Source organism: Canis lupus, chromosome 11, assembly GCF_048164855.1.
Source record: "Canis lupus baileyi chromosome 11, mCanLup2.hap1, whole genome shotgun sequence".
NCBI lineage: Eukaryota > Metazoa > Chordata > Mammalia > Carnivora > Canidae > Canis > Canis lupus.
The window spans coordinates 37,871,178-37,894,580 of record NC_132848.1 but is presented as its reverse complement, the minus strand read 5'-3'; the positions used below and the strand labels follow the sequence as shown (position 1 = coordinate 37,894,580).

The window sequence follows — 23,403 nt, the reverse complement described above, 5'->3', positions numbered from 1 at the left end:
TATTCCTGTTCTGAGAAAGCCATTCAATAAAAGCAGTCTGGGGGTCGGGGTTGGGGGCAGTATTTTTAAATATCTGGAAAATACAGACGACTCACGTGGAGATGATTACTGTAAACATTTTGTTATCTACTGTTCTCTAATATACATAAATGGGGGGGCTCTTCAAATTACACAACTATAGTCGTCCAAAAGCAGTATTTGTGGCCTCCCTTTTATATGACACACTTTTACTTTCCTCCTAGAACACGCTCTTCTAATACACACGAACTTTAACAGGGACGCTCGGTGTCCACAGGGGCCCGAGGTCACGTGTCCCCACCAGCGTCCAGGAAGGGGCTTCCCTTTGACACGCTCGCCAAAGCATCCCGGCTGCTTTTCCCTTTCACAGCATCACGTTATTAAATTTTTTTTAAAGATTTTATTTATTTATTCATAGACACACAGAGAGAGGCAGAAACGCAGGCAGAGTCGGGGAGGGAGAAGCAGGCTCCGTGCAGGGAGCCCGACGCGGGACTCGATCCCCGGCCTCCAGGATCCCACCCCAGGCTGCAGGCGGCGCTAAGCCGCTGCGCCACCGGGGCTGCCCTACGTTATCAAAATTAAGAAGAAGCGGCGCCAACTTTTGAGGAGCCCTCCGGTACACACCGCCCCGCCGACGGCCTTCCGTTCAGCAGCGCTCAGGCTTCCCGCCGCCGCTCCCGCAGCCGGAGCGCCCCCCGCGCCCCGCAGGACCGCGCCGAGCCTCGGGCGGGGTTGGCCGGAGCGCCGTGAGCCGCGCGAGCGACGCCGACGTCGGCGGGCGCACAGTGCTGACGCAACACGCACGCTGGCCCGGCCGCTCTTCGGCCGGCGACGGCGCTGCGTCACGGCTTTCAGGCGCTTCGCTCCTGGAGACGGGACCGCGGTGGGCCTCGGCTCTGGCCTCCCGCGCCCTGGGAGTCCGGTCGTTGGCGCGATGCGGCGCAGCAAGGCCGACGTGGAGCGGTACATCGCCTCGGTGCAGGGTTCCGTCCCGTCGCCCCGAGAGGTGAGTGGGTCCTGGAGAGCCGGGCGGCCCCCGCCCTGCCCCGGCCCTGCCCCGGCCCCGCGCAGCGCCGGCGTCATGGCTCCCGGCGGCCGCCGCTCCCTGGCGCGCTGAGGCGCCGGCCGGCTCCCGCGTTCCGGTGGGCGGCGTGGCGCTCGCGAGCTCGGGGGTGGAGGGGGGGGCGCGGCGGGCTGCCGTTGGCGTCGGCTCTTCCCCTTCCTCCTGGCCTGCTCCTGACGCTCCGCGCTCGGGGGCCCATCCCGCCCGGGGCTCCTGGGCAGCGGCCGCGCGGCCTCGCCCCGGGCTGGGGAGCCGGCCAGCGGCGGCGGCGGGGCTGTGGTGGTTCGCCGGCAGTAGCCGCTGCGGCAGGAGGCCCTGCCTGGCCTTGGAGGGCGGCGGGACCCCGCGGGGCTGGCGCAGCTCGGGGTCCGCGCTGGCCCCTCCCGGCGGGGCGCGCACACGACGCCGGGGGACGTGGGGGCCCCACTCTGAGCATCTGTCACCGCGCGCCCGTGGGGACTCTGCCCCCGCTCTTCACACTCCGCTCCCGCTGCCAGCACTCCGCGCACGCTGCTTTTATTTGCCCTTAGCTTTCACAAACGCAGTCTTGGGAATTCTGAATTTCTTACAGGCCATTGTTACTACGGCTTAACATTTTTAACCTTTTGACAACACGTTCAGCGTATTTTTTCCTCTGAAGATAATGTATCATATGTTGTGGGTTCATTAGTGATTGGATGTGGAGGGTGAGGAACAAGGCTAATGGGTGAGTGGTGTGCCCCGGATCTTGAGTTAGTTTGCTGGGAGTTGAATCCCAGCACTGCCCCCTATAAGCTCTGCGATCAGAGGCGAGTGAGTTGGGTAATGGTATTGGTAGGAGTGCCCAGGATGGCCGGTGTTAAACATTTAGGGCAGTGCCTGGAGCATGGTACGCACTGAACACTGATGTCAGAACAGTTCTTGGGGGTCTTTTATGAGAAGGGCCTATGAGAATAAAGATAGGTGAGGAAATTAAACTGAGAGATGGATGTGATTGTAATAGCTGCATTTTTAAAAAAAAGATTTTATTTATTCATGAGAGACACACACACAGAGAGGCAGAGACACAGGCAGAGGGAGAAGCAGGCTCCACGCAGGAGCCTGACGTGGGACTCCATCCCGGGTCTCCAGGATCACGCCTTGGGCCGAAGGCGGCACTAAACCGCTGAGCCACCCGGGCTGCCCTAATAGCTGCATAATTGTATCTCTAACCATACATTAGGCATAGGTCTCTGTAGGATTTCGGTTGTGGGTCTGATTTAGTTTCTTTTATAACAGAGTTGGTTATAACCTGTTCCACCAGAAGAGAGGAATAGGTACCTACATAGAGATGGCTAATTTATTTTATTTTATTTTTTTGAGATGGTAATTTTAAACAGCTGGCTTTAAACACAAACGTGGTGCCAGAGTCTAAAACAGAACTTAATTCAGGTTTCTGGACCGCTGAATTAATAAACCTTTTTTTAAAACAAATTTAGAGCTTTTATGAGATTTTTAGTGGCTCCCAAAAGATTAAGATCTTATGTCTGAGGACAGAATTTAGAATGTTCTTTGAACTACTTAGCTTTTTCCATCAAATAAAGAGGGGTGGAGTGAAAAATTTAAGGACTGATTATTATGGCTACCCTTGTTTTACATTTAAAGAGTATTATTTAATCAGATGTTTTTCTTCAAACCTGAGAACTTGGGGATTTCATTAGCAAGTGAGTAACTTTGTAGCAGGTGATGATATTCTATAATCTTAGGTCTAAGTGAAAGGACAAAACAGTACTTTGTATAACTTGGAATCAGGCAGATGGTGGAGGAAGCAGAGTGACTGTTGAGAGTAGAAAGATTAGGGGGATCCCTGGGTGGCTCAGCGGTTTAGTGCCTGCCTTTGGCCCAGGGTGTGATCCTGGAGTCCTGGGATTGAGTCCCACATTGGGCTCCCTGCATGGAGCCTGCTTCTCCCTCTGCCTGTGTCTCTGCCTCTCGCTCTCTCTCTGTCTCTCTCATGAATAAATAAATAAAATCTTAAAAAAAAAAAAAAAAGAAAAAAAAACTTTAGAAAAAGAAAAAAAAAAAAGAGTAGAAAGATTAGTATTTACTTGGCTCCCAGCTTGGTAGATACCCACAGTGTGTGAACTGGGGATGCTTTCTGGGATGTCCCAAGTTCTGGAATGCTGTGATGGGTCCACAGTCTTACCTTCCCAGGCTTCCATTATGCTTTCATTTATCTCTTTTGTTTTGTTATTTTCTATTCATGCCTGCTTTTGCCATTATTGAAGATATTACTTGTGTTCTTTAATTTTTCTTTCCCTAGTTGGCTTCTATTTAGTTTTCCTAGATTTCTGTTGAGTTGGCTTCCCAGTCCATAATACCCCTCTTACCTACTGATCAGAGGCAACTTGGCAGCTCTTGGTTGATTGTTCTACCATTTACATCTATACTATAGACTTCTGAATAGCATAATATATACTTTTATTTCTCTGTTTCCTTTTCCACATTTTAGACACTTCCTGTGGGCTTTCCACTCTGTCCCCCAGATATCTGTCCACAGATCATTTCCCTCTCTTTTTTATTTTTATTTTTATTTTTCTTATTTTTATTTTTTTATAGATCTTTTCCCTCTCATTCTTCAAGGTCTGTTGTGATTTTTAGTTAAATGAATAGTTTGTTTATGTAATTATGATAAGGTACATATTTATACATTTGAGCCACCTTTTTTGTGTAGTTTTATCCTTCTTTGGAGTTAATAGTTGCTTTATTTTTTTGGTTTAGTTATCTATGATGTATTACTAATTCTTTACCCAAACTCAGTTTAATTCTCAAGTGTGATCAAAGAAGTCACATAGTCCACTGATTTCAGCTTAAAATTTTTTAAAAAGTCTTTGTTCTGGAGCGTTCTTGTCTTACTCCCGCAGTCTGGGCTGGTTTCTTCTCTTTGCTACACAGTTCTAGCTCTGGGACTTGGCTTTATCATCATCTTGAGAATTACCTTTACTTCTTTCCTGTTTTAGACCCTTGGTTTCTTGTAACTCAGTGTACTCAGTTTCCTTTGTTTTGGTGTAGCACAATCTCCAGTTTGTTTAAGAAGGAATGGTTGGAAATTTTTTTTTTTTTAACATGATGTGCCTGAAAAAGTCTTCACCTAAAGTTTATAGTTGGTTATCAGATTCTAGGTTTGAAATAATTTTTTCCTCAATTTTGAAAGTATTGCTTCATTTTCTGATCATTTTTTTAAAAAAAGATTTTATACACACAGAGAGAGGTAGAGACATAGAGGGAGAAGCAGGCTCCATGCAGGGAGCCTGACGTGGGACTCGATCCCAGGACTCCGGGATCACACCCTGAGCCAAAGGCAGATGCTCAACTGCTGAGCCACTCAGGCGTCCCCATTTTCTGATCATTTGTATTGTTAGAAATCTGCTGTGATTCTTGTTATTGATAGCTTGTAGGTTTTCTGGAAATTTCCCTTCAAAAACTTATTTCTTTCGGTTCTGGGACCTTGTGTTACTCCTTTGAGCATTTCTTCCCCATCCCTAGCGCACACACACCCTCCGCCCGACCCCCTTCAAAACACCTGGAAGTGGATTCTGGTTTGATCCTCCGTATCTTTCTCTCTTGCTTGTGTCTTCTATTCTATTTTTAACCTTCTCTTCCAGGGGAAGGTGATTGGGGAACTCACCACTCAGTATCTAGACTTTGCTTATCTGTGTCTATGACCTCTGCCCTCATCCCTTATCAGGACTCCGTAAGTTTGGAGCTCATTGGTTTATACAGAGAAAATATCCATTTGCTTATATTTTTTGCAGGGGGTGTTGGGGACTTGGGGAGATGGGGAGATAGTGAGTCAATTGGCTGTGCAAGATGAGGGTTAATGTGGCATCTCTCCAGATCTGAATGTTCCTATTTTCAGCCCCACGTCAGTTTTGATAGGAGTTTAAATGAATTTAAGTATTTGTTTACAATGGCATAAAGTGTCATGGAAAAAAGCAGTGACTGAATCATGGACTAACTGAATTATGAATAACATTGGCTCCTTTCCTTTCTACCTGTGTATCCTTAAACAAGGCATTTAACCCCCTCAGACTTAAGTTCTTTTATAAAATGAGCAGAATGGAGACAAGACTGTTAAATTTTCCAATTTTGTGCTTCTATATATTATTCTTTAATAATTGCTGTTCAGCTATCTTAATATAGTCTTTAATGAGATATTTGGAAGCAAAATAGGCTGTGGAGTTGGTTTTTCTATTATGTGTTAACATTGTAACTTGTGGGAATAATTAATAAATAAATAAATAAATAAATAAATAAATTTTTAAAGAGTATTTATCCATGAGAGAGACAGAGAGAGAGGCAGAGATACAGGCAGAGGGAGAAGCAGGCTCCATGCAGGGAACCCAACGTGGGACTCAATTCTGGGTCGCCAGGATCATGCCCTGGGCTGAAGGCAGTGCTAAACCACTGAGCCACCCGGGCTGCCCAGGAATTAATTAATTAATTAATTAATTTATTTTTAAAAAGATTTTATTTATTTATTCATAGAGACACACAGAGAGGCAGAGACACAGGCAGAGGGAGAAGCAGGCTCCATGCAGGGAGCCCAACGTGGAACTCGATCCAGGGTCTCCAGGATCATGCCCTGGGCTGCAGGCGGCGCTAAACCGCTGCGCCACTGGGGCTGCCTGGAATTTATTTTTTAAAAGGAGGAAGAAAAGTGTTCATTTTAATGCCATCTTGCCTGTTGTGCATTATTATTGTCATAAACTACTTCATATCTCTTAAATTTATGAATTTGGGGAAGAGGAGGGAGGCTCTGTGCCTCAATTCTGCTGTATTCCTTCTTTGCTTTTTAAAAGTATTTATGATTACAGTTCTAGTCCCCCTGTTTTTCTCAGGTGTTTGTTAGTCCTGAATGAAGATTGATTGCTTATGGTTCTTTTATAGTTATTAAAAAATATTTTGTTTATTAGAGAGTCTGAAGCGGACTCCATACTAGTTGTAGAGTGTGATGCGGGACTTGATCCCACAACCATAAGATCATGACCTGAGCTGAAATCAGGAGTTGGAAGCTTAACTGACTATAGTTAACCCCTACAGTTCTTTACTTTTAAAATATATCCTGTAAAGGGATGCCTGGGTGGCTCAGCAGTTGAGCATCTGCTGTCAGCTCAGGGTGTGATCGAAGAGTCCCAGGATCGAGTCCCACACTGGGCTCCCTGCATGGAGCCTGCTTCTCCCTCTGCCTCTCTCTGTGTCTCTGCCTTTCTCTCTGTCTCTCTCATGAATAAATAAATAAAATCTTAAAAAAAAATGACTAAACTCTTAAAAAAACAATATATCCTTTAAGGATGTATACTGAATACTGTCATACTAAGGTCACTTGGAATAATTTTCCGATAATTCGGTAATTTCAAATCACAATTTCAAAATCACAATTTTGACATGAGAGTGTATTTTATACAGTTTAATTGAGATACAGTTCACATGCCATATACTTCACCCATTGAGTATGTTCCACAGTTGATTTTAGTTTATAAAGTAAGAAGTGAAGAAAGTGGGGGCACAATTATAGTATGCGACACCCAAACTCAACCAAATCTGAGATTCCTGGAAAAACCTATCAGTTACAGAATTGGCCACTTCCTCCCCCGCTGAAACAGGGGCTTGTCAGGGGAGACCGGGGAATAAGTCAGGTGGCAGGACCGGTGGTTGCTCTTGGGGCTGGGAGTGATCTCTGTGACTTTCAAGGCCAGGTGGTCTCGGACTCAGGATCGAGACTTCATCGTAGATGCAGCCAGACTCAACAAGATGGCTGCGACCGTGAAGCCCTGGGCAGCGATCCGGGTGCGCATCATAAGCTGCAAGCGGTGGCTCTGACCCTGGTGGAAGCAGTAGAGGCCGTAGGTTAGGGCGGCCGCCGTGCCCAGGCAGCCTATGGATACCATTGGGTTCTCGTGGGTCTTCCGAAGGAATTTTTCCTTGAAGCTTTCTGGAGTGCTGCAGATACTGGGGCTAAAGCCCTCAATGACTGGGGGCTGTGATGGTTCAAAGGGTGCCCCCGGAGTCACAGGGCCAGGAGCCGCCTGTCCCGGGCAACAGCTTTGGGAGAAATCCACAGTCGATGTTTTAAATTGTAAAATACATGTAAAAAAATTTACCATTTTAATGCTTTAAACATTTAAAAAAAAATTTTTTTTTTTTAATTTTTATTTATTTATGATAGTCACACAGAGAGAGAGAGAGGCAGAGACACAGGCAGAGGGAGAAGCAGGCTCCATGCACCGGGAGCCCGACGTGGGATTCGATCCAGGGTCTCCCGGATCGCGCCCTGGGCCAAAGGCAGGCGCCAAACCGCTGCGCCACCCAGGGATCCCCATTTTTTAAAAATTTTAATTCCATTATTGTTAGCACAGTGTTATATTAGTTGCAGGTGTACAATACAGTGATTATACACTGCTCATCATGATAACTATATGTCTTTAATCCCAGTCACCAAAAAGAAAAAAAAAAAATCCCCATCACCTATTTCAGCTATCCCCTCTCCCACTTCCCCTCTGGTAACCATCAGTTTGTTCTCCGTAGTTAAGTCTGTTTGTCTCTCTTTTTTTCCATTGCTCATTTGTTTTGTTTCCTAAATTCCACATGAGTGAAATCATATGGTATATTTGTCTTTGACTTATTTCACTACACATTATATATTTTTTTCTTTTTTTTTTAGATTTTATTTACTTAATTCATGAGAGAGGCAGACACACAGGCAGAGGGAGAAGCAGGCTCCACGCAAGGAGCCCAATGCGGGACTCGATCCCGGGTCTCCAGGATCACACCCTGGGCTGAAGGCGGTGCTAAACCGCTAAGCCACCTGGGCTGCCCTACACATTATATTTAGCTCCATCCACGTTGTTGCAAATGGCAAGATTTCATTCTTTTTTATGGCTTAGTGATACTCCATTTTATAAGTATATGCCGCACCTTTATCTATTTAACTATCAATAGACACTTGGGCAGCTTCCATAATTTACCTTTTGTAAATAATGCGGCAATAAATATAGGGATGTGGGTGTTCCCTTGAATTAGTGTTTTTGTTTTTTTTCCTTTAACTTTTTTTTTTTTTTTTTTTAGGTTTTATTCATTCGATAGAGTATGCAGATGTGTGCACAAGTGGGAGGGACAGAGGGAGAGAGAGAAGCAGACTCCCTGGGGAGTGGGAAGCCCAATGCAGAACCCAATCCCAGGACCCTGGGATGATATCTTGAGCTGAAGGCTAATGGTTAACTGACTGAGCACCCAGGCACCCCTCTTTTTAAAAATTGTATTATTTTTTTTGGGGGGGTGTCATATGAAGGTTTTCTGTATTTTGGATATGTCATTTGCAAATCTCTTCTATTCAGTAGGTTACCTTTTAGTTTTTTATTGTTTCCTTCACTGCAGAAGCTTTTTATATTGTTGTAGTCCCAGTAGTTTATTTTTGCTTTTATTTCTCTTTTCTCAGGAGATCCGTCTAGGAAAAGGTTGCTATGGCCAGTGTCAGAGAAATTACTTCATGTGTTCTCTTCTAGGATTTTTTTTATGGTTTCGGATTTCACATTTAGTTTTTTGATCCATTTTGAATTTATTTTAATGTATCATGTAAGGAAGTGGTCCAGTTTCCTTCTTTTGCATGTAGCTATTTGGGTTTCCCAACACTATTTGTTGAAGAGACCATCTTTTTCTCCCTGCATATTCTTTCCTCCTTCATTGGAGATTAACTATATTTGGGTTTTCTATTCCCTTCTGTTGATCTATGTGTCTTTGTGCTAGTACTTTTTAATTTTTTTTTAAAAATTCATTTATTCATAAGAGACACAGAGAGAGAAAGGCAGAGACATAGGCAGAGGGAGAAGCAGGCTCCATGCAGGGAGCCCAATGTTGGACTCGATCCCGGGACTCCAGGATCACGCCCTGGGCCAAAAGCAGGCGCACTAAACCATTGAGCCACCCAGGTGTCCTTAGTACTAAGCTTTTGATTACTACACTGTAATATAATTTGAAGTCTGGAGTTGTTTATGCCTTTAGTTTTTTTCTGGTCTTTTCCAAGATTGTTTTGGCTATTCAAGGTCTTTTGTGGATGCATACAAATTTTAGGATTATTTGTTCTGGCCTTTGTGAAAGATGCTGTTGGTATCTTGATAGAGATTGCATTAAATGTGTAGGTAGCTTTGGGTGGTGTTAACATTTTAACAATATTTGTTCTTCCAGTCTGTGAGCTGTCTTTTTTTTCCTGTTGTCTGTAATTTCTTTCACCATTGTTTTAATTTTCATCTCTTAAGTTTATCCCTAGATATTTTTGGTGCAGTTGGAAATGGGATTGTTTTCTTAATTTTTATTTTTGCTGTTTCATATATATTAGTTTATAGAAATGCAATATATTTCTCTGCATATTGATTTTGTTTTCTTGACTTTAGTGAATTCATTTATCTGTTCCAGTATTTTTTTTTTTTTTTTTTTTTTACAATCCTGAGGTCTTTTATTTTCTTTACAGTTATCATGTCATGAATTCATAGGGAACGGGTTCCAGCAGTTCAGGCTCCTTTCCATTGGTTCTCACAAAGTGTGCTTCTGGGTGGGGCAGGCTGGCGCTTCAGTTGGACCCAAGTACCTTTCTCTTTGGCTTCTTCTTTTTCTGATCATTTTCCTTCACACGCTTCAGGAAGCTATCTCGGCTCCTTGAGTGTTTAATATGCTCAATGAGGACATTAATTCTCTTGGCAAGAATCTTGCCCTTGTTTGTTTACAACAATGCCAACAGCATGCTGAGTAACATTGTAGACCCTTCCAGTTTTGCCATGGTAACATTTGTGGGGCATTCCTTTTTGAACAGCGCCCATTCCCTTGATGTCCACAGTATCACCTTTCTTATAGATTCGCATGTATGTGGCCAAAGGAACAACTCCATGTTTTCTAAAAGGCCTAGAGAACATATAGCGGGTACCTCTCCTCTTTCCCTTTGTGTTGGTCATTTTGGCGAATTACTGGAAGATGGCGGTTCTGGCCGAAAGGAAGCTTTTTTTTTTTTTTTTTTACAATTTTATTTATTCATGAGAAACAGAGAGGGGTAGAGACATGGGCGGAAGGAGAAGCAGGCTCGCTGTGGGGAGCCCCATGTAGGACTCGATTCTGGGACTGTGGGATCATGACCTGAGCCAAAGGCAGACATTCAACTGCTGAGCCACCCAGGCATCCCTCAGTTCTAGTAGCTTTTTAGTGGAGTCTATAATACATGGTATCACATCATCTGCTGATAGTGAAAGTTTACTTCTTTACCGATTTGGATGCCTTTCATTTCTTTTTGTTGTCTTATTTCTGTAATTAAGATTTCCAGGACTGCGTTGAATAACAGTGGTTAGATTGGACATCCTTGTCTTGTTCCTGACCTTAGGGGAAAAGTGCTTAATTTTCCCCCATTGATAATGATGTTGACTGGGGGTTTTTCAGGTAAGGCCTCTATTATGTTGAGATATGTTCTCTTTTAAACCTCTTTGTTGAGGGTTTTTATCATGAATCATGAATAGGTATTGTACTTTGACAAATGCTTTTTCTGTATCTATTGAAATGATTGTATGGTTTTTATCCTTTCTTATTGATGTGGTCTATCACATTGATTTTTAAGTATTGAGCCACTCTTGCAACCTAGTAATAAATCCCACTTGAATGATTTTTTTTTTTAATGTGTTGGATTCAGTTTGCTGGTATTTTGTTGAAGATTTTTGCATGTATGTTCGTCAGAGACAGTGACCTGTAGTTCTCTCTCTTTTTTTTTTCGTAAAGATTTTATTTATTTATTCATAAGAGCCACAGAGAGTGAGAGAGAAGCAGAGACACAGGCAGATGGATAAGCAGGCTCCATGCAGGAAGCCCAATGTGGGACTCGATCCTGGGACTCCAGGATTATGCCCTGGGCTGAAGGCAGGCACTAAACCACTGAACTACCCAGGGATCCCCAGTAGTTCTCTTCCTTCAGTGGTGTCTTTATCTACTTTTACTATCAGGGTAATGCTGGCCTCTTAGAATGAATTTGAATTTGGAAGTTTATTTTCTTCTTCTACTTGTAGTAGTTGGAGAAGAATAGGTATTAGCTCTTCTTTGAATGTTTGGTAGAATTCTCCTGTGAAGCCATCTGGTCATGTACTTTTGTTTATTGGGAGTTTTTTGATTACTGATTCCGTTTCATTGCTGGTAATTAGTCTGTTCATATTTTCTATTTCTTCCTGCTTCAGTTTAGGTAGGTTATATATTTCTAGGAGTTTATCCATTTCTTTTCTTTTCTTTTCTTTTTAAAGATTTTATTTATTTATTCATGACAGAGAGAGAGAGGCAGAGACACAGGCAGAGAGAGAAGCAGGCTCCATGCAGGAAACCCGATGTGGGACTTGATCCCGGGACTCCAGGATCACGCCCTAGGCCAAAGGCAGGTGCTCAACCACTGAGCCACCCAGGCATCCCCTATCCATTTCTTTTAGATGTCCATTTTGTTGGCAGGTAATTTTTCACAATATTGTTAAAATTGTTTATATTTCTGTGGTGGTGTTTGTTGTTTCTCCTCTTTCACTTGTGATTTTGTTTGAGTCCTCTCTCCCCCTCTCCCCCCCCCTTTTTTTTAATGAGTTTTTTGGTAGACAGCAGTTTTTTTTTTTTTAAGACTTTATTTATTTATTCATGAGAGAGAGACAGAGAGAAGCAGAGGCAGAGAGAGAAGCAGGCTCCATGCAGGGAGCCCGATGTGGGACTTGATCTTGGGACTGCGGGATCACACCCTGAGCCAAAGGCAGACGTTCAACCACCGAGCCCTCCCAGGCGCCTAGTTTTGATAATTTAAAAGAATCACATCTTGGTTTCATTGATCTGTTCTATTGTGTTTTTTTTGTTTTTTAGTTTCTTTAACTTTTCTGTTTTAATCTTCATTATTTTCTTTTGCTTGTTTTGGGCTTTATTTTTCTAGGTCCTTTAGATATAAGGTTACATTGCAGATTTTCTTGTTTCTTGAGGTACACCTGTATTTCTGTAAACTTCCCTCTTAGAACCACTTTTGCTACATCCTCAAGATTTTTGGATTTTTAAAAAAAATTTTTTTTAAAATTTATTTATGATAGAGAGAGAGAGAGAGGGGCAGAGACACAGGCAGAGGGAGAAGCAGGCTCCACGCACCGGGAGCCTGACGTGGGATTCAATCCTGGGTCTCCAGGATCGCGCCCTGGGCCAAAGGCAGGCGCTAAACCACTGCACCACCCAGGGATCCCGGATTTTTTTTTTTTTTTTAAGATTTTATTTATTTATGAGAGGTGCAGAGGGAGAAGCAGCCTCCATGCAGGGAGCCTGATGTGGGACTTGATCCCAGGACTCCAGGATCCACGCCCTGGGCTGAAGGCAAGCACCAAACCTCTGAGCCACCCAGGGATCCCGGATTTATGTTTTCATTTTCATTTGTTTCCATGTACTTTTTGTTTTCTTCTTTGATTTCTTGGTTGATTTATTCATTGTTTTGTAGTACTTGTTATTCACTTTCCGCGTATTTGTGGTTTTTTCAGATTTTTTCTTGGAGTTGACTTTTTGTAATCATGTTGTGGTCAGAAAAGATGCATGGTATAACTTTGATCTTTTTGAATTTGATGAGATTTGTGGCCTAGTATGTGATCTGTTCTGGAGAATGTTTCATGTGCACTTGGAAAGAATGTGTATTCTGCTGTTTTAGGATGGAATGTTCTGAATATATTTGCTGAACCTATGTGTTCCACTGTGTCATTCAAAGCCACTGTTTCCTTGTTTTTCTGTTTGGATTATTGTCCATCAATTTAAATGGAGTGTTAAAGTCCCTACTATTACTATATTACTATTGATTAGTTCCTTTATGTTTGTTATTAACTGTTTTGTGTATTTGAGTGACCCTATATTGAGTGCATAATTACCTAAAACTGTTATATCTTCTGGTTGGATTGTGTCCTTTACCATTATATAATGTCCTTTTTTAGTCATTTGTTAGTCTTTGCTTTAAAATCTGTTTTGTGGGCAGCCCCAGTGGCTCAGTAGTTTAGCGCCACCTTCAGCCCAGGGCATGATCCTGGAGACCTGGGATCGAGTCCCATATCGGGCTCCCTGCATGGAGCCTGCTTCTCCCTCTGCCTGTGTTTCTGCCTCTCTCTCTCTCTCTCTCTCTCTCTCTCTCTCTGTGTCTCTCTTGAATAAATAAAATAAAATCTTAAAAAGAAAAAAAAATAAAGTCTCTTTTGTCTAATGTAATTATTGCCACTCCAGCTTTCTTTTGAAGCCATTTGCATGACAAATGTTTCTTTTTCCCTTCACTTTGAATCTGCAGTGTCTTTAGGTCTGAAATGAGTCTCTTGTAGGTGGTAGGTATATAGATGGTTCTTGGTGTTTTTAATTTAGTCTGTCACCCTATGTCTTTTGATTGGAGTAATTAGTCCATTTACATTCAAAATAATTATTGATAGGTATTTATTGCCATTTTATTACATGTTTTCTTGTAGATTTGCTCTGATCCTTTCTTGATGTCTTTCATTATTTGCTGGCTTTGGTGATATATTTTGGTTATTTTTATTCTTTGAATATCTATTACTGGTTTTTGATTTATGGTTACCATTAGTTGTATAACATCATCTGCATTTATCACTCTGTGTGAAGGTAATGTTTATGTTTGAATCCATTCTTCTCCTTCCACATGCCCCCCATGTTTTAGGTATACGGTGTCATTTGTTAACATCCTTTTATTTTGTGAGTTCCTTGACTGATTTTTACAGGTATTCTTATTTTTAAGTATAAAAAACTACTTTTGTGATACCTTCTTTTCATACTTACAGTCTTTTATTTCCACTCAAATAGTTCCCTTGAATTAATTTCTTGTAGGGCTGGTTAGGTGGTCATGAACTCCTTTAGTTTTTGTCTGAGAAACTCTTTATCTCTATTCTGAATGATAGTCTAGCTGGTTACAGTGCTCCTGCCTGCAGATTTTTCCCTTTCAGCATTTTGAATATATCATGCCACTCTTTCCTGTCCTGTAATGTTTGTCCTGAAAAAAATCTATTGATTGCTTTATGGAGTTTCCCTTGTATGTAACTATCTTCTTTTTCTTGCTACTTTAAAGTTTTTCTTTGTTACGACTTCTTGCCATTTTAATTACTGTGTGTCTTGGTGTAGATATTATTGGGTTGATTTTGTTGGGAGATTTCTGTGCTTCCTCAATCGGGGTATCTGCTTCCTTCCCCAGATTAGGGAAGTTTTCAGCTCTTATTTCTTCAAACAAATTTACTGCCTTTTCTCTCTGTTCTTCTGGGATCCCTATAATGTGAATGTTGTTATGCTTGGTGGAGTAACTGAGTTTCCTAAGTTTATTCTCAATTTGCAGAAGTTTTTTCTTTTCACTTGCTCAGCTTGATTGCTTCTTCCAGCGTGCTATTTATTCTATCAAGTGTGTTTTTAATTTCATATATCTTTTATTCCTGATTGCTCTTGTGTGTGTGTGTGTCCTTTTGTTAAGAGTCTTTTTGATGTCTTCTACTCTTTTTTCAAGCCCAGGGAGTATCCATATGAATATTACTTTAAATTCTCTATTAGGCATATTATATACTTTTGGCTTAGGTTTCTTTCTTTCTTTTTTTTTTTGGCTTAGGTTTCTTGATGTGATCTTTTTTTTGTCCTGTTCTTTCATTGGGGCATATTTCTCTCCTTATTTTGTTTTAACTCTTTGTGTCTGTTTCTTTGTGTTAGGAAAGTCAGCTACGTCTCCCACTCTTGAAGGTAATGGCCTGAGAGGAGGAGGATGTAATGCCTGCACCACAAGGTCCTGTTTCTCAGGACCTGGCACCTCAGGGAGTGTCTCCTTTGCATGTTGGATGTACTCTGCTGTTGTGTTTTGGCAACTTTTTTTTTTTTTTTTTTTTTAAGTTCAATCATTTAGAGAGGTTTCTTTTGCCTGTTGTGGGCAGTGTTTGTTCCCTGCTGGGGTGGGTGTGTTTTAGCAAAGTGCATGTTGGTCTGTTTATGAAATGAGATCTGCTGCCATGACTCCTGAACCGAGCAAAATGCAGGCGTTGGGGAATGTGGTGTGGGCAGGTTTTGCGCTGATATTCTGGGGCAGGTACCTACAGGGCTGAGACTCAGGGAAGTGTAATTGGAAAGGATAAGTCCCTCCGGGGAGGAGGGGGGTGGGGAATGGTTGATGTAAGCAAGTAGAGTAGGAGGACCCTATTAGGGGTAATACCACTCTATTTCCTGTAGGTGGTCGTGTGTTTATGCTGGGATCCTTGGAGGGAAATAGTCCCTGCCAGCTCCTTTGTTCCTGGAGGGAATTCTCTGTTATCCCTGCCTCTCTGGGACACGCTCTAAGTTGAGTTAATAACTCTTCCCCCTGTATGCCCCAGATGTTTTTCCATTTTTTTTTTTTCCCCAGATGTTTTTCAAACTGCTGCTTCTATGTATATCTCTTGTGCTTTGTTTATGCTTTCTGGGGTCTCAGAGCCAGATCTCCCTGATTTTTAAATTCCTCGGCCCCTCTTGATTTCAAAGCTAAGTATTACGGGGATTCCTATTCTGGGGGTGGGGGTGGCGGTGTGATAATCTGTTTCTTGTCCTTCGATGTGCTAATGGCTCTCTCCTAACTGGATAGCCATAGTCTGTTTTGCTCCCAAACCAGGTCTCTGCCTTTCTTACCTTTTTGCCTGTGGCCTCTTCTCTCAACCTTTAGTTTTGGAGTTCTGCCAGTCTCTGGATCATTTTCTGTGATATTTACAGTAGTGTACATGTTCCTGTGGGATGAGGTGAGCTTAGGGTCCTCCTCCTACTCTGCCATCTACCCGCCTTCATGAACTACTTTTAAGTATACAATTCAGTAGTATTAGTTACATAAATAGTGTTCAACTACCACCACTATCTATGTTCAGAAACTTTTGGTCACCCCATGTAAAGAAACTTTGTAATTATTAAGTAGTAACTCCTCAGGTTTCCCTTTCTCCTAGTCTCTGGTTACTCTTAATCTACTTTCCTTCTCTATGAATTTGCCTGTTTTTGATATTTCATATAAGTGGGAGCATACATTTGTCCTTGTATCTGGGTTATTTAGAGTGTTTTAAGGATTCACCCATGTTGTAACATGGATCAGCCTCATTTTTTTATGGTTGAATAATAATATGTTGTATATATCATATTACTTTTTCATCTGTTAAAGGACACTTGGGTTTGTTTCTACTTTTCTGCTTTTGTGAGCATGCTGCTGTGGACATGGGTGTAAGAATATCTATTTGTGACTTTGTTTTCAGTTCTTTTGGGTATATATCCAGGAGTAGAATTGCTCGTCATACTCTTTAAAAAAGCTTTTGAGGAACCCCAAACTGTTATTCATAGTGGCTGTATCCCCACCAGCAGTGTAAAGAGGGATCCAGTTTCTCCACATTCTTACCAAAAACTTATTTTCTTTCTTTCTCTTTTTTAAAGATTTTATTTATTTATGCATGAGAGACAGAGCAAGCAAGGCAGAGACACAGGCAGAGGGAGAAACAGGCTCCTCGCAGGGAGCCTGACGTGGGATTCGATCCCTGGTCTCCAGGATCACACCTTGGGTTGAAGGTGATGCTAAACCACCGAGCCACCCAGGCTTCCCCATTTATTTATTTCCTTCCTTCCTTCCTTCCTTCCTTTCTTTCTTTCTTTCTTTCTTTCTTTCTTTCTTTCTTTCTTTCTTTCTTTCTTTCTTTTATTCATTCATTCATTCATTCATTCATTCATTCATTATTTTTTTAAAGATTTTATTTACTTATTCATAGAGACACACACAGAGAGAGAGGCAGAGACACAGGCGGAGGGAGAAGCAGGTTCCACGCAGGGAGCCCGATGCGGGACTCGATCCCGGGTCTCCAGGATCATGCCCCGGGCTGCAGGCGGCCCTAAACTGCTGTGCCACTAGGGCTGCCCTATTTTCTTTCTTTTTAAATTGTAGCCATCCTTATCAACTTGAAGTGGTTTTTATTATGGTTTTTATTGGTGTTTTCCTTTTTTTTTTTTTTATAAAAAAAAGATTTTATTTATTCATTAGAGACACAGGGAGAGAGAGGGAGAGAGAGGCAGAGACACAGGCAGAGGGAGAAGCAGGCTCCATGCAGGGAACCTGAGGATGGGACTAGATCCCAGGTCTCCAGGATCAGGCCCTGGGCTAAAGGCGGCGTTAACCGCTGAGCCACCGGGGCTGCCCTATTGGTTTTTTCCCGATCATTAGTATTGTTGAGCATCTTTTTCTGGTTTATTGGTTATTTCCATATCTTCTTTAGAGAAATGTGTAGTCAAGTTCTTTGCCTTAGACTTTTTTTTTTTTTTAAAGATTTTATTTATTCATGAGAAACGGAGAGAGAGAGAAGCAGAGACACAGGCAGAGGGAGAAGCAGGCTCCACGCAAGGAGCCCGATGTGCCTGGGTCTCCAGGATCACACCCTGGGCTGCAGGTGGCGCCAAACCGCTGCGCCACTGGGGCTGCCCCCGCCTTAGACTTTTAATAGAATTTGTTGAGTTGCAGAAGTTAGTTACTGGATTTAATTTCCAAATATTTTTTCTCATCCTGTATATTGTCTTTTCAGTTCTTTTAAAATATCATATGATGCACAGTTTTTAATTTTGATGAATTTCATTTTATCTTTTTTGTTTTGTTTCTTATGCTTTTGGTGTCATGGCTAAGAATGCAGTACCAAATCCATCTTGGATGAAGACTTATCCCAAGGTTTTCTTCTGAAATTTTTGTAGTTTTTATATTTAAGTCATTGACACATTTTGAATTAATTTTTGCCTATGGTGGGGGTGAGGGTCCAGTTTTATTCTTTTGCATGTGGAAAATCAGTTGTGCCATCACCATCTATTATAGAGACTTTTCCCATTGAATGTTCTTTTCCCATTGAATAGACTTGCCACCCTTGCCAGATATCCATTGGCCATAGATTTATGAGTTTATTTCTGAACTCTCAGTTTTGTTCCTTTGGACTATATGTCTGTCCTTAATGTTAGTATCACCGGTTTGATTGCTTTAGCTTTGTTGTAAATTTTGAAGTTGGAAAGTGGTGACGCCTCCAACTTTGTCAGTTTTGAGAGTGTTAGTCTGTTTGGGGATCCATGTAGTTCCACATGAATTGGAGAATTGACTTTTCCTTTTCTGCAGGAAAGGCTGTTGGAATTTTTATTGGGATTGTGTTGAATCTGTCTATTGCTTTGGGTAGTAGAACCATTTTGACAATATTAGGTCATTGTATCAACACACTGTTTGATTTGTTTAAGTCTTTGTTTCAGTCTTTGGTTAAATTTATCACCAGGTATTTTACTCTTTTATTTTTTTTTATTTTTTATTTATTTTTTTACTCTTTTAGATGCTATTGTAAATGGAATCGCTTTCTTAATTCTTTTTTTTTTTTTTTTAAGTTGTTCATTGTTGGTGAATAGAATCACAGCTGACTTTTGTGTGGCTGTCTTGTACCCTGCAATGTTACTGAATCTGTTTCTTAGCACTAGTGGTATTCTTCTGGGTTCTTCAGGGTTTTCTATATACAGAATCATATCATCTGTGAAGAGAGAGAGTTTTACATCTTCCTTTTGTTTCATATTTGGAAGCCTATCTCTCTTTCTTCTCTAATTATTCTGACAAGAACTTCAGTGTTGAATAGAAGTGATAAAAGCTGTTGCTGATCTTAGGGGGAAAGCCTTAAGTCTTTTACCATGGAGTATGATGTTAGCTGTGGGCTTTTCATTTGTGGCCTTTATCATATTTGAAGATATGTTCTGGTTTTTGAGAGAATCCTTGTTTTCTGAGAGTTTTTATGAACAGATGTTGAATTTTGTGGGAAATTTTTTTTCCGGCAACAGTTGAAATGATTTTTTTTCCTAATGTATTCTTTTCTTTCTTTTTTTTTTTTTTTTTTAAAGATTTACTTATTTATTCATGAGAGACACACAGAGAGAGAGAGAGAGAGAGAAAGAGAGGCCGAGACACAGGCAGAGGGAGAAGCAGGCTCCACACAAGAAGCCTGATGTGGGACTCAAACCTGGAAATCCCGGATCACTCCGCTGAGCCACCTAGAAGTCCCTAATGACGTATTCTTGATTAATTTGTGTGTGTGTGTGTGTGTGTGTGTGTGTGTATGGAACCATCTTGCATTCGTGGGATAAATCCCAGTTGGTTACATATTGGGCGTATACTACTTTTAATATGCTGTTAGATTCATTTTGAGGAATGGTATTTTGTTGAGAACTAAATTTTTTAGAACTATTTTTTAGAGCAGTTATAGATTCACATCAATACTGTGCAGAAGGGACAGATACTCCCCACATACTCCCTGCCTGCACACAGGCTTGGCCTCATCCATTATCAATATTCTCCACTGGAGTGGTGTATTTGTTACAGTTAAACCTCTTTGGACACATCATTATCACCCAAAGTCCATAGTTTACCTTAGGGTTCAGTCATGGTGTTGTATAACCTATTGGTTTTGACAAAGATATACTGATATGTGTCTGCCATTACTGTGTCACACAGAGTAGTTTTACTGCACTAAAAGTCCTCTGTGCTCTGCCTATTCATCCTTCCCCCAGTCCCTGGCAACCACTAATCTTTTTAGTGTTCCCTTAGTTTCTCCTTTTCCAGAATATCATATAGTTGGAATCATACAATATGTAGCCTTTTCAGATTGGCTTTTTCATTCAGTAATGTGCACCTGTCTCCTCCATGTCTCTTCATGACTTGATAGCTCATTTATTTTAAAGTACTGAACAATATTAATATTCTCTTGTCTGCATGTAGCACAGTTTATCCATTTACCTACTGAAGAACATTTTGGTGGTTTTAAAGATTCAACTATAAAACATTTTGTGGGAGGTTTTTGGGTGGACCTAAGTTCTCAACTCCTCTGAGTAAATATGAAGGAGCACTGTTACTGGATCACATGATAAGTGTATGTTTAGTTTTGTAAGAAACTGCCATACAGTCTTCTACAGTGTCTACCATTTTGCATATCTGCCAGGAATAAATGAGATTTTCCGTAGTAGCACAACCTTGCCAGCATTTCCCGTAGCGGCACAACCTTCTTACTTAGCATTTGGTGTTGGAAGTGTTCTGGATATTGACTATTCTGATACATGTAATGGTATCTCAGTTTAATTTGGAATTAAACAAATTGATGTGGATCCTTTTATATATTTATTTTCTGGTTTTATATATTTTTTGGAGATGTGTTTAGATCATTAATTCATTTTTAAATCATATTTTCTTTTTTTTTTAACAGTCAAATTCTTTATTACACAACAGAAGGGGGAATTAAGTTTCTGGATATAAAAAATGAAAGCTGGGATCCCTGGGTGGCTCAGCGGTTTAGTGCCTGCCTTCAGCCCAGGGTGTGATCCTGGAGTCCCAGGATCGAGTCCCGTATCGGACTCCTTGCATGGAGCCTGCTTCTCCCTCTGCCTGTGTCTCTGCTTCTCTCCCTCTCTCTGTGTCTCTCATGAATAAATAAAAATCTTTAAAAAAAAAAAAAAGAAGAAAGCTTCAGGAGGACATAAGTAAGAGACAGCTCCAGCGTTATACAAAGACTCACATATACATCATAGGACCATCATGGCCTCCCTCACCATCACTCTTCCATTCACTCTCTGCCATCCAGTCTCACAGTCTCACACAGGCTCCACACAGGCAGGACTCCTGCAACCCACACACTTGCTGCTTCTAAAGATTCTGCCCATTTGTCTGTCTCTCTCCATCTTCCATAGTCTCCTGCACCAGTCCTCTTCTCAGCATACCAATTTCTTGGTCTTCCTGAGAACAGGTCAGACTGGTCCTGAGAATGACAGAGAAGGGGACCTAGGGTTGGGGAATCCTTGATTCAGTCATGCTGCTCCTCAGGAGATGTGGAGCCCAGGACATGTTGGTATTGAGGAGATAGGAGGTGGCGCTAGAGGCGGAGGAGTGAGTGGAGGCAGGTTCTGTGGAGGAGGAACCTAGCTACCAGATTGTTTTTTTAAATTATTAGTGTATTTTGGAAAACAGTCCTCCCCAGATGTTTCTATTGCAAATAATTTTTTCCACTATGTAGCTTGTCTTCATTCTCAGTGTCTTTTGCAAAACAATTTTTTTTTAGAACAAATTTTTAATTTTAATGACATACAGTATATCAGTTCTTTCATGGATAGTGCCTTTGGTGTTGTATATGAAAAGCCATCATCAAACGTTGAGGTCATTTAGATTTTCTCCTGTTATCTTCCAGAAGTTTTACAGTTTTATATTTACATTTAAGTCTGTGATCCATTTTGAGTTAAATTTTGTGAAGGGTATAAGGTCTGTGTCTAGATTATTATTGTTACTGTGTTGCACTTGGATATTAGTTCTAACACCCTTTGAAAGACTGTTTTTCCTCCACTAAATTGCTTTTGTCAGAAATCACTTGACTATATTTATATGGGTCTATTTCTGAGCTGTCTATTCTGTCCCATTTTACTGTTTATAATTTTGCTAATATACACTCTTTTTTGAGAAGTCTATGCCTTTATTGCCTGAACAGCCTACTAGAGAGAGATGAAGTGGGAGGAGTGGGAGGCCTCAATACCAGGTCTGCTGTGCTTCACAGGCTTGTAGGTAATAGAGAACTCGCCCAGATAGTGGCCAATCATCTCGGGCTTGATTTCTTAGTTGAAGGTCTTGGCATTGTAGACACCCACCATCTCAGCATGATGATTGTGTTCTACAGGTGCGTCTTAACCACCTTGGGCTTTTCTGTCAGGGAGCCTTCTTCTTGGCCTTGTGCAGGCACTTCAGCAGTGAGTGCTATTTCCTCCACAAACCCTGGTTTAGCCTCCACAGCTGCCAGGCTCTGTACAACTGCATCAACTGCTCCTAGGGCATGTCCAGCAGCTGGTTGTCTGTGCCGCGGTAGGTGAAAGTTGGGAAAGGTGAGCTACTGCTTCTTCACTTCTGCCATCTTGTCAGCTTGTTGGGAGGGACCAGCTAATAACTCACTGTCTTGGTTACTCCAGCTTTATAGTAAGTATTGAAGTCAGGTACTGTCAGTCCTTCCAATTTTTTTCTCCTTTAGTATTGTGCAACTGTGGGTTTTCTGTCTTTCTGTATAAACTTTAGAATCACTCTGTTGATATCCACAAAATAACTTGCTAGATTTTGATTGGAATTGCTTGAATCTATAGATACAGTTGGGAAAAACTGACATATTGTCAAGATCAGATCTTCCTATCCATGAGCATAGAATGTCTCCAGTTATTTAGTTCTTTGATTTCTTGCATCAGAGTTTTGTAGTTATCCTCTTATAGGTCTTACACATATTTTGTTAGATTTAGAACTACAATTGACCCATAAACAACAAACTGCATGTGTCCACTTAATATGTGAATTTTTTGATACAGTACAGTACTGTAAATGTATTTCCTCTTTATTATTTTTTTTTATGATTTTCTTAAATTTTTCTCTACTTTTTTTGTAAGAATGCAATGTATAATATCACTTGCAGAATATGTGTTAATTGCCTGCTTATGTTATTGGTAAGGCTTTTAGTCAGTAGCAGGCTATTAAGATTTAGGGGAGTCAAAAGTTATATATGGGTTTTCAATTGAGCTGAATGTTGATACCCACGTTGTTCAAGGATCAACTGTATTTTCATTTTGGGGGGTGCTAATATAAATGGTATTGTGAATATGAACTTATATTTCAAATTTCTCTTGTTCATTGCTGGTATATAGGAAAGTGATTGACTTTTTATTACTATTGTCTTTCAAACTTCCTTATTTTCAGGAATATTTTCATCATTTGTTTTGGATTTTCTACATGGACAGTTTTGTCTGCAAATATACTTTTATTTCTTCCTTTCCAACTTGTGTATCTTTTCTTTTCTTGTGTTATTGTATTAGCTAGGACTTCCACTATGATGGTGTAAAGGAGTGGTGAGAGAGGGGACATCCTTGCTTTGTTCTGATCTCAATGAGAAAACTTTTGAGTTTCTTACCATTAAGTATAATGTTAGTTTTTATAGATATTCTTTATTAAGTTGAAGAATTTGCCTTTATTCCTGATATACCGAGAGGTTTTTTTTTTTTAATCATGAATGGGTATTTTAGTTTTGTCAAATGTTTTTTCTACATGTATTGATGTGATCATGAAATTTCTTTTTTCCCTTTGACTTGTTGATGTGATGGATTATGTTAATTGATTTTGAAAGCTGAACCAACCTTGAGTATCTGGGATAAATCATGGGTCATGGTATATGATTCTTTTTATACATTGTTGGATTAGGTTTGCTAATATTCTGTTAGGATTTTTGTAAGTATGTTTTTTGAGTGAT

General features: G+C 41.1%; 1 protein-coding gene and 1 pseudogene across 6 annotated transcripts in view; one reads left to right on the top strand and one right to left on the bottom strand.

Annotated features, from left to right (window-relative positions):
* The first annotated feature begins 833 nt into the window (after positions 1-833).
* Positions 834-23,403, top strand: part of LOC140643010 (E3 SUMO-protein ligase RanBP2) — a 92,463-nt gene continuing 69,893 nt past the window's right edge. For 3 of the 6 annotated variants that reach the window (XR_012039393.1, XM_072844320.1, XM_072844318.1), the window contains exon 1: positions 835-1,027. Coding sequence is in view for 4 of the 6 variants with exons in the window: in XM_072844320.1 (XP_072700421.1) it covers positions 956-1,027 (72 nt within the window). In the remaining 2 variants the exon portion in view is untranslated. Of the gene's footprint in view, positions 1,028-23,403 lie in introns of all 6 variants that reach the window. The other 3 variants (XM_072844322.1, XM_072844319.1, XM_072844321.1) reach the window with 2 other exon arrangements.
* LOC140642252 (HIG1 domain family member 2A pseudogene) lies at positions 6,577-8,757 on the bottom strand (annotated as a pseudogene).